The 14,759-nt window shown below is 39.9% G+C and overlaps 1 protein-coding gene across 1 annotated transcript; it reads right to left on the reverse strand.

The window, feature by feature from the left end:
- Window positions 1–14,567, reverse strand: VDAC2 (voltage dependent anion channel 2). The gene is made up of 9 exons (XM_074830579.1): window positions 14,409–14,567; window positions 10,197–10,268; window positions 9,277–9,326; window positions 6,881–7,033; window positions 6,740–6,792; window positions 6,079–6,306; window positions 4,717–4,867; window positions 3,768–3,825; window positions 1–2,927 (listed from the first exon to the last, which is right to left on the reverse strand). Exons 2-9 carry the CDS (start codon window positions 10,261–10,263, stop codon window positions 2,836–2,838), a joined length of 852 nt encoding a protein of 283 aa, XP_074686680.1. The 5' UTR covers window positions 10,264–10,268; window positions 14,409–14,567; the 3' UTR covers window positions 1–2,835.
- Between the last annotated feature and the right edge of the window lie 192 nt (window positions 14,568–14,759).

The following is a 14,759-nucleotide window of genomic DNA, read 5'->3' on the forward strand; positions in this document are numbered from 1 at the left end:
TTGGTTATCTCAAGTGTTTTTATTTTATTCAGAATGACACCTGAGGAAAGGCTGGCTAGCACTCAAAGTTATCATTAAGGCTTTTTACATGTTCTAACAAAATGGAGCTATTTAAACTACCAACATTCCTTACCACAAAACTCCAATTACACCACCAGCTTCTGTAACACAGTTGAAAAGAAAGTTTGAAAGCCGTTTTTATAAGCCTCACTTGAGAGATGTCAATAGACACTGAACTTCCTTTTCATGCTCAAAGTAGTGATTTATGACAGAATATTTTAGGAAAACTCACATTTTCACAATTGTCTTAACTACTGCAGAGCCCTTTTATTTCTCCAGTTGCCTATCAGCATTATAACAAATGAAACTACTTAAGGTTAAAAGGCTGAGGACTAGTGAAGTGATGCACAGGAAAACAGTAAAATGAATCGGTTCAAGCTTTCCGTTACTAATTTGTATGAAGAGTTGAAGAGAAGCTCTGCAATATCTGCTTTTATTTCACTTGCCCATTTTGTGCCCTCAGGAAAAACAGCTAGAGGTGAGCAGCAGGTAGTGAAGTAACAGTTAGAGTAGCTGTTTCTAAAAAAAAAAAAAAAGCTGTTTCTAAAAAAAAAAAAACCCAAACCCAAAACAAAAAAACCAACCAAAACACCACCCACAAAAAAATACAAAATACTACCATAAAAAAGTGTCAGACTACTAGACCACTACAGCCCTATTGAAAGCTTCCAAAAAATGAGAAACATCAGTGTTGCAGCTATGCTGGTTTAAGGATGCAAACAAGGCATCATTCATAAATAAAAGACAAAAGTCCTTTATTTGCCCAGGTGCTATAGCTGGACAATGCATACAGACACACAGCATTTATTCTTCTTTCAGAAGCCTGGACACACTTTGTGAGGCACAAGAGATGGTTATACTGAAAAGAACCCGTACTAAAATTCAAATGTCTGCCTGCACAGTCTCTACCTTTAAGTGGTCTAGCACGTAAGAACACTTCAAACTAAAAATACAGTTTTCGAACATTAATATGCAATAAGAGTGCCAAAAATTGCACCTTACATGCTTCTTCCATCACCAAGTGGTGGAAGTGCTCCTCAGAAAAGGACGTTTAGCGAGAACATCAATAAAGGTACTCCAAAGCACAAATGCTGCCAAACTTTCGCTTTGCCATGTAACAAAACTAGTCTAATACACTAGCAAGCCTGCTCAAGAGCCTGAGCTGGAAGCTTAAGCTCTACTCCATCTTCTGCAAAGAAGGTGGCTCAGCTATTCCACAGCTAAAGCCTGAACACAGGCTGTTTACAACAGAGTACTTGAGAATTTGACTATGAGGGCAATAGTGCAAGATTGGAACAAGACCTCGAACAAATCACTAGGACTTTTATGAGGGTTAAGTCTAATCCAGCATGAACCAAACACAGCTTGCAAACCAGAGATAAAGCTTCCTGATCATAAGCTAGCCACCTGCTCTGTAAAAGAGGTTGCTGTGAACTACAGACCGCACAACTAAGTATCCAGATATCCTTCTCAGCCATGAGAGACTGTAAGGAGTAGGCTCCAGGCACTCCCTTGAACTCAATAAATCCCTATTCTTAAATGTAAGCACTGTAACTACATGTATTTAATATATTCCACATTTAAAGCATTCACAGCTAGTTATATTTGACCTTAAGGGATGTTATGCTCAGGGACCAAATATCCCTCACATTTCTATTCTCTTAATTCTATCTTGGAAAAACATGAGAGAGTTTTTCCATTATTCTGCATGTTTCTGGACTTAAATGTCTATCTGCCAAGATTTATTAGTCAAAAGGAAAGCAAAATCAGATGTATTTTCCTTCATCTCCACTTAAATTAAGCCTTTATTTTGGTCATTGTAAGCAGAAACCTCACAGCAGCTCGGATAAAAGCAGGCTGTTATACCACTACACTGTTATGTTCAATTGCAGAGATACATCTCACTTCATACAAATAAGCAAAAGGTGTGTTTGTGGTGAGGTTTTTCACTCCTTGGCCAAAAGCATCAAGGAGCAGTTCTTAAATGTCTCAGTATGCCAAGTACATCATTCTGCACTCTTTGCATCAGGAGGCCAACTAGTAATGCAGTAAATCTTGCCCATGGAACGCAGGGGGAATTAAACCATTGTGTCACGACAAGTCTTACCTGACAGAAAAGCACATTCAACTTGCTTGAGGAATCCAACTGTTCAGTGAAAACCACCTATATTCAGTGTTGTCAGGGGCGGGGAAGAGGGTGAGGGGGTGGTGTCCTTAATTGCACAAAGGTATAGAGCACTACTTCTTGGATTATTTTAAGCTAAAACTTAACTGAGCACTACCCTCGTATCTTAACTCTTAAAATATCTGAGGCACAAGTATGTGTGTGTACTTGCTTTATTCATAATTTGTCTTGGGATACCAAACGTACTTCTACTTCAGGTGATTTAACAAAATTGTTGACCTCATTTCAAAACATCCACTGATCCATTTTTCATTCAATGGCAATATCAAATGTTAAAAGGAACATAAAAACAAACATGCACACAATTGTACAGTTTTCATAAATGTCTATTTCATTATTTGTGGGTAGCGCATTAAACAGTTAAATACATTTAAATAATGTTTAAGTGACTGCACTAATGCAGAATTTTAACTAGATGGGTAACCAATTTAACTAGAAACCAGCTAACAAGTAACTGTCTAAATACTCCAAATACAGCTCTTGTTCTAGGTCATCCTTCTTGGGAAAAAAAGCCTGCTGGTCACATTGGAAATACATTTTAAGGCCAAATTCTTCTGATATCCCTTCTCTGCAGCAGTTTCTTTGCCTTTTTAAGCCTCCAATTCCAGGCCAAGACCAAGTTTATGGCCACCAGCATTGATGCTCTTTCCATCTATCAGGGCAGACAGCGTAAGCTTCACACCTGTAAAATTTTTAAACAGCACGTTTAGAACATACAAGCAGAGTATCTTTCATGCAACTCAACCTCCATCATTACAAGTCCCAGTTGTAGCTCCTTTTCCATGTCATTACTTTCCTCTAACGATTTCTACACAAAAATACATTTACCCATGAAATCTATTGAAGCCTATAGTCATGTGAATCAAGCTAGATGCTTTTTGTAAATACCACCACGTTATAGAGTGGATATACGAAGTCTCTAATTGCTAAGTACACAAGAGTTCTCCTTTTCTACATTAAGGTGTGCAAAGGAGGAAAATTACGCACAGTAAGACAGACACTTGTACCAAGGAAGATGGAATGAAACTACGATTTTTATGGTTTTCAAGTAAGGAACTAACCAAGGGTAATATAGCATTAACAGGTCTTTTCCATATTTAAGCAGAACAAGTTAAGTTCTGGAGGTTTTTTTACTAAGTATGAAGAGCAGGAAGTATGTTCTTTGATGATTAATCATTATTTCAAGACCTGCTATCATTCAATATGATATGACTGGAGAAAGCTATGCCAAAGAAAGACTGCTTTGCCCAGCCTAAAGCTAAGCTATCAAAACACAATACAGTCCATTCCTACACAAATCAATGAGGAATGATGCAGAAATACTATTAGATACAGTGGAATTTGTCTTGTTTAGATAAAGGTTTAATGTCCAACATAAGCTCTTATAAAACACCTACTTTGCCTTCAAGACAAAATTATTCTGAAGAAGGGAAATAGTTGCATATAAATGCCAGATGTCCAAGATTTTCTTTGTGATGCATAAAAGGGATGTATGTGACATAACTCATGTGATAACCCTTACCTGGCCTCAGGGTTTGGGTGTAACCCACTCCGACTAGACTAGAATTGTTCACTTTTGCCTGAAAAAAACCCAAGACAAAAGCAATTGAAATGTTGGAACTGATCAGTTCTTTGTTATCATTCAGAAGCTAGAATAACTATGGCAAAACTGCCACTATCAACTTAATCAAGTTTTACTTGTCCTTTCAGTATCTCTGTGCTTACTGAATTCTTGCCAGCTATGGCCTTGCCCCCCAACTTACAGGTGAAGTAGTAACCTATTTAAGAGCAGACAGAATGTAAGGGCAGGGAGTACTGTTATTGGAACATAGTTTGGCAGGTGAACTTCCCCACTTTCCCCTTTTCAGGTGGCCATGGCAATTTACCACCAGTGTCCCAAAACAAGCCACTTCAGAAGAATCCTCCGTGTTCATACTATTACAAAAGAACTAGTATCTTGCAGGTCCAATCAGTCAAGCAGCAAACATTTCATAATATCATCATAAACAATATGTGCAAAATTATTTATCTTGCTTGGCATCACTTCCTCTATAGGCTGATTCCCACAATCCAGGTTCAGTTCTATACTTTGTAACACAGAAAACTTTTCTGCATATTGCCTTTTTAAACAGTATCACCAGACTTCTCACCATGAGAACATGACGGAGCTCCCAAAAACTGGTTTTGAAGAAATTCTGTAAACTTATGGAACCAGACATGAGGGGTTTTTTTGTTTTTTGTTTTTTTTAAATAAATACATCGAGTCCTCTAGAGTAGCACAACATTTGACAGTCCGATTCTAAAAGACAGTTTGCTGCATGCAACATTATAGAATTTAAATACTGCTGGTTTAATTATAACTGCCTGGATTGTAAGAGTAATTCCTACAAGACTTCCTGACCTATTACCTTCTTTTGCACTGAAAGTAACACTGTGCTTTGCATAACCCTTTTGGTTAGAGCCATACTTACAGAGATAGAAGCAGTGGAATCCAACTTGTATTTAGCCGCAATGCCAAAGCGAGTGCTGTTGCTACCTGCTGTCCAGGCCAGGTTTACAGCAGTTTCAAGATTGTCGCTCACTTTCTGGTAAATTGACCCACCAAATTCTGAACCATCATTGCTGCACAAATTAAGAAAAAAGTTAGTTTCCTATATTTACATAGTCCCAACGGTTGGGTTGTTGGGTGTTTTTTTTTCTTTTTTTTAACTACTTCACATTTTTATTCAAATGAGAATTCCAAAAGTTTCAGTTGTTTCACATTTTTCAATAGGAGAAGGGAAGATGAACAAAGGCTTCAAGGCAAAATAAAACTGCAGTAATTCATGGGAAAAAAAGATATTTGAGTGCTACAGCTAATTCTCACACTAATGTTGAACCAAGTACTTGAATGTAATTCCAGATCACACCCTTACAAAACAGATGAATGTTAACAGTTCAGAAACAGGCATTCTGAATTCTATGATTACTGAATACATATATTCCTAAAGAATTAGATGACCTTTCTAAAGATCTGTTGCAATGTTTGACATAAGTAAACTGAAATGGAATTCTCACAGCCCAGACTATACAAGTGTTTTGCAGCTTCCTCCCATACCCCTCGACCTCTATAAACCCTGATACAATACCCATCCTCCCCCTCCAAAAGGGCAAACTTCTACCTCAAAAATCAGATAAGTTATTTCCTAATTAAATGCACTGGAACACCACCAATTTTTATTAACTTATATTGAAAACACCATGTTCTTCAGTAGGTTTTGATCAGCTTGCTCTGAAGAGCATTTAAGATCTAAATGCAGCAAGTCTGAAAGAAGTTCATAAACAAGATGTCTTACACTTTAGTTACACACTCTAAGTGCTTCATGCACTCATCGTCCCAGACAGGCAAGAAGATGAACCTACTCAAGAAGTCCAAAAATAAAGCTCTAGTCTTGCTCCAGAAACTACTACTGGCCTACTTAAACAGCCTGACACTAATCACTACCTCTAACTAATTTAAGGGCAGTAGATTTGAGTCAGATACAATTCACGGTAACCGGAAAGCTGGAAAAACGGTTACGATCAGCTCTGCATAACTGAACTACTGCACTTCTCATTTGGATGTACTTCGCTATTTGCTAAGCTGTAGCATATACCATGCTCTAAGCGCTAACAAGCCAGGAGTATTTACTGTTTTGAAAGAGAGATACAAAGTAACACTTAGCATTTAGCTAAGAGTTTCCTATTGAAAAATGCACTCCACCTAATGGCCTTGCAAGCATTTGTATTCTGACTAGAGGGAAAGGTAGAAAAAGCCTGCTTCTGTAAATCTGGACACAATTTTCAGTACTTACACATTAGTGTGCAGTTGGAAGTCTCCAGTCTTGTAACCCACAGAGAAGTTATTTCTTGTCAATTTTGATTTGGCACTATCGAAAGTCATCTGATAGCCAGCAAGCCAGCCTTCATAACCAAAGACAGCTGAACCATGGATTGCAGGTCCAGCAAAATCAAAGTCAACATCACAACCTAGGTTTAGGCATTCACGTTTATAAGCTGACTTAATTTTACCACTTTTCTTTCTGAAACAGAGAAACAGTTATCTTAAGACAAAGCTTGATCCTCCTCAATGAACTGTCAAAATCGAGCCATATGACTCCACACAATGTATCTAAATGCCATGCACATACATCCTCTAGACTGGCCCATCAAGTAAGTACAGGGCTACTGCAAACAGGCATTTTGTGACGGACACAGAGACATTTTCATGCCTCTCATAATCTTACAGGTATTTCTATCCCAAAAAATAAGCAAAGCGAACTGTTGTGAAATGTCCAATACTAAGCCCATAGAATAAGATGTGATGGTAAAGAGCAGAAGCCTTTAGCACTGGGATTTCCTCATTTGGATCAGTAGCAAACCATGTAAGTGTCAATACAACAGACCAGATGAACATTTACTGATCATGGGTGTTCTTACTGCCCTAAATAAGGTGAAAAGGCTAATAATTCTTACCCTGTATTTGGTGAGAAAGTTGTATCAAATGTCAACTTCAAACCTTTGGCAATCTAATTGAAGGGGGAGAAGATAAGATAAAGCTATAAATTCAGTTCTGCTAGCTCAGTAACACAAATAAATACTCTCTTAATCTATTACCTGATCTTCAATTGCAATTTCTGTTCCCAGAGTGTTATCTGTGTTCCATTTTTCTGTGAAAGTCAGCCCATACTCAGCCCACTTGTATTTGGTCTCCAAGCTCCCATTCACTTTTCCAGTGTCTGTGTTCGATGAACCAGATGTTGTGAATTCCTAAAGAGGACAGTGTCCATGTTATACAGAAAATACATGTGGTCCTGAAAGCATCACACAGTGCCAAAAGAGAAAAGACTTTTCTTCAGCAAACTCTAAGATCTTGTTATTCTATGCAGCAATTTTAACATTAGACAACTTGTGGGGGGAGGTGGGGGAAAGACACAGACAAGAAGTCCTAAACAATTCATGCCCACAGAGGCCTCCTCCCACTCCCCATCTCAATTGCAGTGTTTCTGCCACTATTACAAAATGTACAGGTTTGCAACATATTTCAGAAGCAAGACAGTAGTTACTGTAAGTATTCTCCTTAAAAGCAGAAACACATTCCTGAAATATAAGGTTAATCTGACACTCCTAATGAGCAAATTAAAAATGAAACCAAGAGCCCTAAGGCACATAACGCAACTCCAGCAAAATTCTTTAAGGATCACATATATATTTTCATTATTCCAGTCAACCACCTCTAAAGATAAATTATGTACAACTGTAAAATGTCACAGAATGTCATTGTTTTTCAAATTAGGGGTGGGGCAGGTGGTGGTTTGGGTTTTTGGGGGGGTGGGGGTTGCTTTTTGAGAGAGTTCTTAGTCTAACCAATGCAGCAGACTTTCACACAAGCCATAGGTACATGCGTTTTTACTGACATCTATAAAATTCCTCTTCCCCTGTCAGGTTTAATGACACACTGGAGGAACATTCATGTTTGAATTGTGAACTAAGGCAACGTTTAATTGTATGCTTCTGATAAAGTATTACTTAGAATTCTTGAAACAATTTAGAAGTTAGCACTATCACTCACATCTCCTTATTAAACTAAGCAGTCTTTGATGTCTCTATTTGGTTACTCACAATGACAGAATGAATAAATTCTGTGTTCCACTACTCAGAAACTAAAGGCAATATCTGGTAGAAGTGGAAGTTTGGTTTGCAAATATATGTTAAAAAGCTCTTTCCACTGAAATGTTATTGCCTTCATGATTTTAAAAGTTTATTATTTCAACTTTTTAAAGCATATAAATAAAAATTTTTATCTCTGACTTCCTCCACGCAGAGTATTACTTTTCAGATTGACTCCTCACACTCACCTCCCCCAGAAGGAAACACGGATTTGAAATCACAAATCCCTAAGCATCCATATTCTCACAGTCCAAAACCTACCACACATCACAAGCGCCCACTGTTCTTTAATAGTGGCTGATCAAATTTAACCATGGCCAAGACATCTACTTGTATTATGTTAGTGAACCACTAAACCATCTTCACAGTTGCATAATTCTAGTGAGGCCTATTTCCTAGCAAGTGACAGGGACTATGCAACTTCAAGTCCAAATAACTTTCAGCTTTAACTTCTTGCTTTGTGCTATTCCTAGTGCACACGGCATATCTGACCGCAACCATTGTGGTAATAGCTTTAGGAGCAGCAAATTATTACATTATCTCTTATCTCTGCTTTAAAGCATCTGCAGTACATACATGCCAACGCTTTCTCCTCCTGGGAAGGATGCCTTATAACTGATATGGGATTCACATGAGGGCTTGGATTTTTCAGAGTAATACAGGTAGTCCTCAAAAGAAACAGGCTAAAATAAGAATAGCTACACCTATAATAGGGTTCTTGCAAACTGTGCTTCAGTGGAGATACAGACTTCTAGAAAAGACACAACATATAACCCATGCACCTTGTTTCTAACAGCCAGTTACACTCTTAAAGCTTCCAGTTATGGAAAAAAAAATAATCTACCTTTCTATCTTGCAAAGTCTACTCTAGAGATAGAGAAGTTACAGGAGGCACTGCTTGCATGACCAAGACATCTTGCACAAAACATTACTGCAGCACTCTAATACCTTTAAAGAGGAGCCAAAGACTCAATGTGCTAATTCACTGCCAACTACTTCACACAAGCATCAAGATGCCACAAATTTCCTCCAAGTAGTATCACAAGGTACTTTAGAAATAATTTCTGTGTACTATGATTGATACATTAAAATACTTCAAAAATGTGTCAGCTATTTGTTCACCTTCAGACATTAAGGTGAGGGACAACTAATAAACTAAACAATGCGATAGGATACCCCGTTACATTCAGATGTTTAGGGACTTCTGAAATTGTTTTACACCAAAAGTTTATCATTCATATAACCTATAAACTATTCAACAGCATACGGAAGGTGTCCTTTCTAATTAAATATCAGAACATATCCAGAAAAAAAAAAAAATAATGAAAGGTATTTAAACTCACCACTCCGCTTGCAGATTTTGTTTTCACATCCAGTTTCACCAACCCAAAACCTTAACAAACAGAAGACAAAGTTACACCAATAGGCTTTAACTGAGACCATGCACATTTTCCAAGCAGTCTCGGCAGTGTGCCATATATATATACAGATATAATAAAAATAAGGCTGACTTCAGTAACACTCAAATTTTAGATGCCACAGTGGGTAGAGGAGGCCACTGTGGAGCAAGCCAGGAGTTCTATTCTATCATCACCACATCGAAAGTGGAGAATAATCTCTCAGTTGTACACTGTACATTTAACTACTTTAAAACTGAAGTCACTGGGAAATACACAGCCACTGGAACTGTCATGTAAGTAGGTTTTATAGGAGTGTCAATTCACACTGTTACCCTTAGAGCTGAGTGACAGTCTTGGTGAAAGAGCCCCCACGTGCATTCCCAAAGACCAAAAACAAACAGCACTGTAACAAAGCAGAATTCAACTATGCAACTGCCTGGTATTAAAGCATTTTAAAATGTTAAAGGATTCTTTATCCCAACAGCTATTCCTCTTTCTATTTCAAAAAAGGCTGTAATGTTACAGTGGTATATATCCCTCCCTTTCTGTATCAACAAATGTAGTGGCACAGATTGGTAAACAAAGTGTACTCCTAAGTTAAATTACACTTGATGCTTACATTCTTGCATATTGTACACCTGACATTTATGTGTCTAAAGCAGTAAGATTTAACAGATTTCACATCAAAACAGCCCACAAAAAGCCTCTAGTGATCTGTTAGTTGATGGCAATAATATAAAAGCAACACACCTTCCCCCTCCTCAAACACAAGCATTTGAGCATTCAATTTTACATACAGGCTTAAAAAGGCAATTCATTGCTGCACCACAGACAAAATGTTTTATAAAAGGTACTATTCTTACCATATCCTTTATTGAAGATATCTCTGGCAGATTTGCCAAGGTCTACATATGATGGAGGAATCGCCATTGGAGCTGAAAGGTAACGGGCTCATTAATAGTGAACCTTTTATCAGTGTGAGCACAAAGAAAATGCTACCATAACTCTTTGAAGATACTCTTTAAGGTAGATTCATATATGAAGACAGGTAATAGACAGATGGCTCAAACAATCACAGTATTCTGTGAAACACCTACAGATTTTCAGCGATGGTCACTGTGAATACTAAATGCTTTCTCGGCTTAGGTAATCTGCTTGTAGAGAAAAGGCATTGCAAGACCACCCAGTTCCTGATTTTTCAAGTAGATTTCTCCATACATTTTTAATTACCAGAAATCAACTAATAGCTCACATTTCCAGAGTTGGCAGTTACCACCAAAAACCAGGAAACTGTAAATCTGAAAGACTATAATGCAGACAGTTACTTCCTGCAGTTCCACAAAGTCAAATTTGACAGATGCTCATGAAAATTACCTGAAAGGACCTGCAAAGTCATTTTCAAAATGTAAAAAGAGTGCATATCTGCTTTGCAACATCATTTGCCCCATTTTTTTAAATGGTACACATACAATATAAAAAGGAACATCTAATACCATTAACTAGTAATAAATCTGATTAAGTTCCCCGCCTCCATTAACACACAAGAGTTTATATTTGGGGAGTTGTCTTGCTCATTTAAAACAAAGTGGTAGGAGTCCTGGGTGAGTGACAAAAGCTCTCTTTAAAAGTCCCTTTCTCAGATGGGGAGCCTCTGGCAATCTCACTGTTAAAGAATCTGTCATTCAAGACTAGCTATGACCCAGCCTCCCTGGCCCAAAGGACAGATACCAGCCTAAGGTCTCACACAGGCCTGTATGGTTTCTCCTCCCAGTGAAGATACACTCTATCTGTACCTTCCTTCAGTGACTGTTTTCCCACGATTTCAATAGCAAATGGCCACTGTTACAGAGGCACTGTATTTTAACATTTTAAAATACAGAAAACAGAGCATATTTCAAAGAGTTAACTCCCCCCATGCTGTAAAAGTGGGGAAAAAAAAAAAAGGGGGGGGGGGGGGGGAAGAACAATGAAACTAACTAGATAGAGCACCATTAAAAGGCTAAACACAAGCAAACAAAAATCTTATCTTTTCAAAATGATTGGTCACATTTGTTTTGCAGAGAAAGTCAGATTAACATAATTGACTGTTTATCTTGCTCATTTGGGGTTTTTTGTTGGTTTTGTTTAAGTAAATGGAAAAATATCTTCAGTTACCTTTCAACTGAAAGCACAAAAGATAACTTTCATTTTTATATAGTACTTTTATCCAATACTTAAATTTTCAACACCTGGCTATAGAATTGTTTATCTTGCAGAGATCTGCAGAAGATAAGTGTATTCCATAATATGGAATCAAGGCAAGCTCCCCCCCCCCCCCCCCTTAAAGTTTCTTTCCATCTTTTCATGGCCTTATCTACTATAAAAGGAAAACTTTCCTGGAACACTCGATTCAGAAAGAATTCCTTTAGGGCACCATTCCACTAAACAGACTGTTGTTTCAGAATAGCATCCATATAAAAAACACCACCAAATTACACCTGCCATATACAGCCTAATTGTATGAACTGCTATTTAAAAAAAAATATTTTAGCAATCATTGGTAAGGCATAGGACTGTTTCTTATCTTTTTACAATTTCTAATGCAGTCTTCCAGAGTACCTTACTCCACTTCCCTAAGCCGTAAGAAGATAACTTCAACCTCCTCTGCACAACAACATTTACATTTATAGTTTAATGAAAAAAAAATTTTAAAACCCCTTCATTAGTAACAACTTGTAAACTCTACAAGCAGGTCACTACAACAAGACATGCATGACTTGTTCAAGAACGTAAAACAAGTCTGTTTTTCCAGAGTTAAAGTAAACTAAAAAAAAAAAAAGACATGAAAATGACTTAGAGCATTTGAAGCTTAAAAAGGCCTAGCCCAAGTTCAAGTCCATAATAAATAAGAAAATATAAATAAATAAGAAAAAAATTCTACAGCAGGACAGATACTAACCCCAGTGACATGACATTAAATGGATCCTATTATTTATTTGATAAAAATAAACAGGTGGTAGACCAAATTATGAGAAAGTGTTGGAACACTGCTCTTCCTCCTCTAAATTTCTGCTGTACAGCAACTGTACAATTGAGTAGCAGTTTAAAATAATTTAGAGAAGGTTTAGCTATGTATTTTTCCTCTAATGAACAGGTCTCACTTCCAACTAGCATCTTCAGAAGAATAATTATTTCTGGTTTTAAAGTTTTATACTAGCCTTTAGAACAAACAGGCTTTTACAGTATAAATATATAAATGAGCTTTTCACTTTTGTTTTCAATGTTCCCAATCTGACTAGACAACAATTACAGACAAGAGATTTATGCTAAGCAGTAATGTCCTGAGAAGTTACCAAGCTGGTATCTATGTCTAAATTCAAAGGATTACTACAGTAAAAAGGATGTTGCCATTTTATCTGGCCTAGGTAGGCATCCTTCCCATTGCAAGGAAGCCAAACAGTATTTGTCAGACATTCCAGCCTACAGCCAAATTTTGTGATAAAAAGTTAAAAAAGAGTACAACTGTCACACTGCTGTTCTAATGCTATACTAACAGGAATGGATGAGGACAAAAGGGGAAACCAAGAGTTAATTTTGGGTATATTAAATACCTGATAAGCCAGTGCCATCATCAGAATGCTCATTAAATGAAAACAGGGCAAAAAAAAAAAAAAAAAATCATTCTCATGTCCTCCAATGTTAGCAAGTTACCTAGGTTTACAAATTCTTATAATCAGAAGTAATTTTCTTCAACCCTATTTTGAAGTGTCTTTCACTTAAAAACTAATTAGAAGTAACTAAATAAGTACTATTTAACAAGAGGTTTGTTGTGAAAGCAACTATCAGATAATCTTACTCCTCATTTCAAAAACACAGAATCTACTTGAATCAAGTGGGAGCTCCATCCTGATCTTTGTTTCATGCCTCCTAAAAGAAGTTTAATTAATCTGTTACTCAAAAGCAACAAGCATGCGTCCTTCTTCTGTAAAAAAAAAAATCATCCCAAGAACAGGAAAATGTATTCATGTTATCAGAATTATTACATCAGTTGTCCTTCCAGGTAGTATGTCAAAACTCTCTCAGAACCTACAATTGAAGGAATGCCAAAGACTTCTGTAAAGATGTCTAACAATTTTAAGATCTCAGGATATCGAAGATCAGGCTATAATAAAACCACTTAAGTGCTCATGTAATTTTTAAAAAATGGCAATCACTACACTGAAATTGTATTCCAGCAGTGTAAACAGCAACAGAGAAATTGATAATATTCAAAAAATACTTTGCTAAAATACATTGGACACACGCTGACTTTTAGACTTACACTGCTACTAAAGCTTAAAGAAAAAACACCACCTCATTACCCTTGTTTCAGCTCTCTCCCTACTGACATCTCTCAGGTGGGCACACTAGTCTAGTAGCCATAGCTAGGCCGATTTAGAGACTCTACGGAGAAGGGAAAGAAAATTAAACATCTGAAAATAACAGCGTGTTCAGAAACCGAAAGCAGACGTAAAGCAGAACCTCCCAGAAAAGAAGGACACCGAAAGGGAACACGGGGATGCAAAGAGCCAGGCCGGGACGCAGGGGGAGGCGGCACACCGTACCAGGGAAGGGCCCGGGCGGCGGCGCCCAGCGCCAGGTCCTTGCCCCGCGCCCAGGCCGCCCGCTGCCGCCAGGCCCGCCGCCAGGGCCAGCGGCGCCCGCTGCCGCCGCAAGGTGAACTCCTCCACGCGGCCATCTTGGGCATCCCGGCCTGACCCCCTCCCGCCGCGCCCTCCCCGCCGCCCCTTATGTAACCGCGGCCCGGGCCGGGCTCGCACGCCGAGGAGGGCGCGGCGCCTGCGGAGGCCGCGGCGGGAGGCGGTAAGGGGCAACGCGTGCGGAGAAACACCCCCCCACAGCCCCCTGCCGGCCGCCGCCCCGCCCGCCCGCCCGCCCGCCCGTTCGTCCGCGCCGTGAGCTTGGGCGCTGGGGAAGACGCCGCCAGCCCCACGCGGTCCCCGGCCCCACTCGCCACCCCTCTGCCCGCTCGCACACGGGCGAGCCCCGCCCGCCTCCCCTGCTCCCGCGGGGCCGGTTGCAGCCCAGGCCGGCACCTGGCTAACGCGGGAGGGCGGTGGGGCCGGGCGGAGCGAGGCCGGGGGCGCAGGCGGGTCTCGCCGTGAGGAGGCCGCGCTGCTGCAGCCGCTGGCACTGGAGGGCGAACTGAAGGAGACACCGATCCGCCCGCCCGCCGCCGCCGCGCAGGACCCCAACGAGCCGGGGCCGCCCCGCCCGCCGCCTCCCCCCGCCCGCCGCACCGCGCCGCCGTCCGGCCTGCGGGAGGCGTCGCCGCCCGGGGCCCAGAGCCGGGGGGCGGCGGGAGACGCTGCAGCCCCGAGCGAGGAGGCGGGTAGGGGCGCCGCGGTCCGGCAGGCGCTCGGTGGGGCAGCCCCGACGGCGAAGAG

This window comes from Strix aluco, chromosome 7 (genome assembly GCF_031877795.1).
Source record: "Strix aluco isolate bStrAlu1 chromosome 7, bStrAlu1.hap1, whole genome shotgun sequence".
Taxonomy (NCBI): Eukaryota; Metazoa; Chordata; class Aves; order Strigiformes; family Strigidae; genus Strix; species Strix aluco.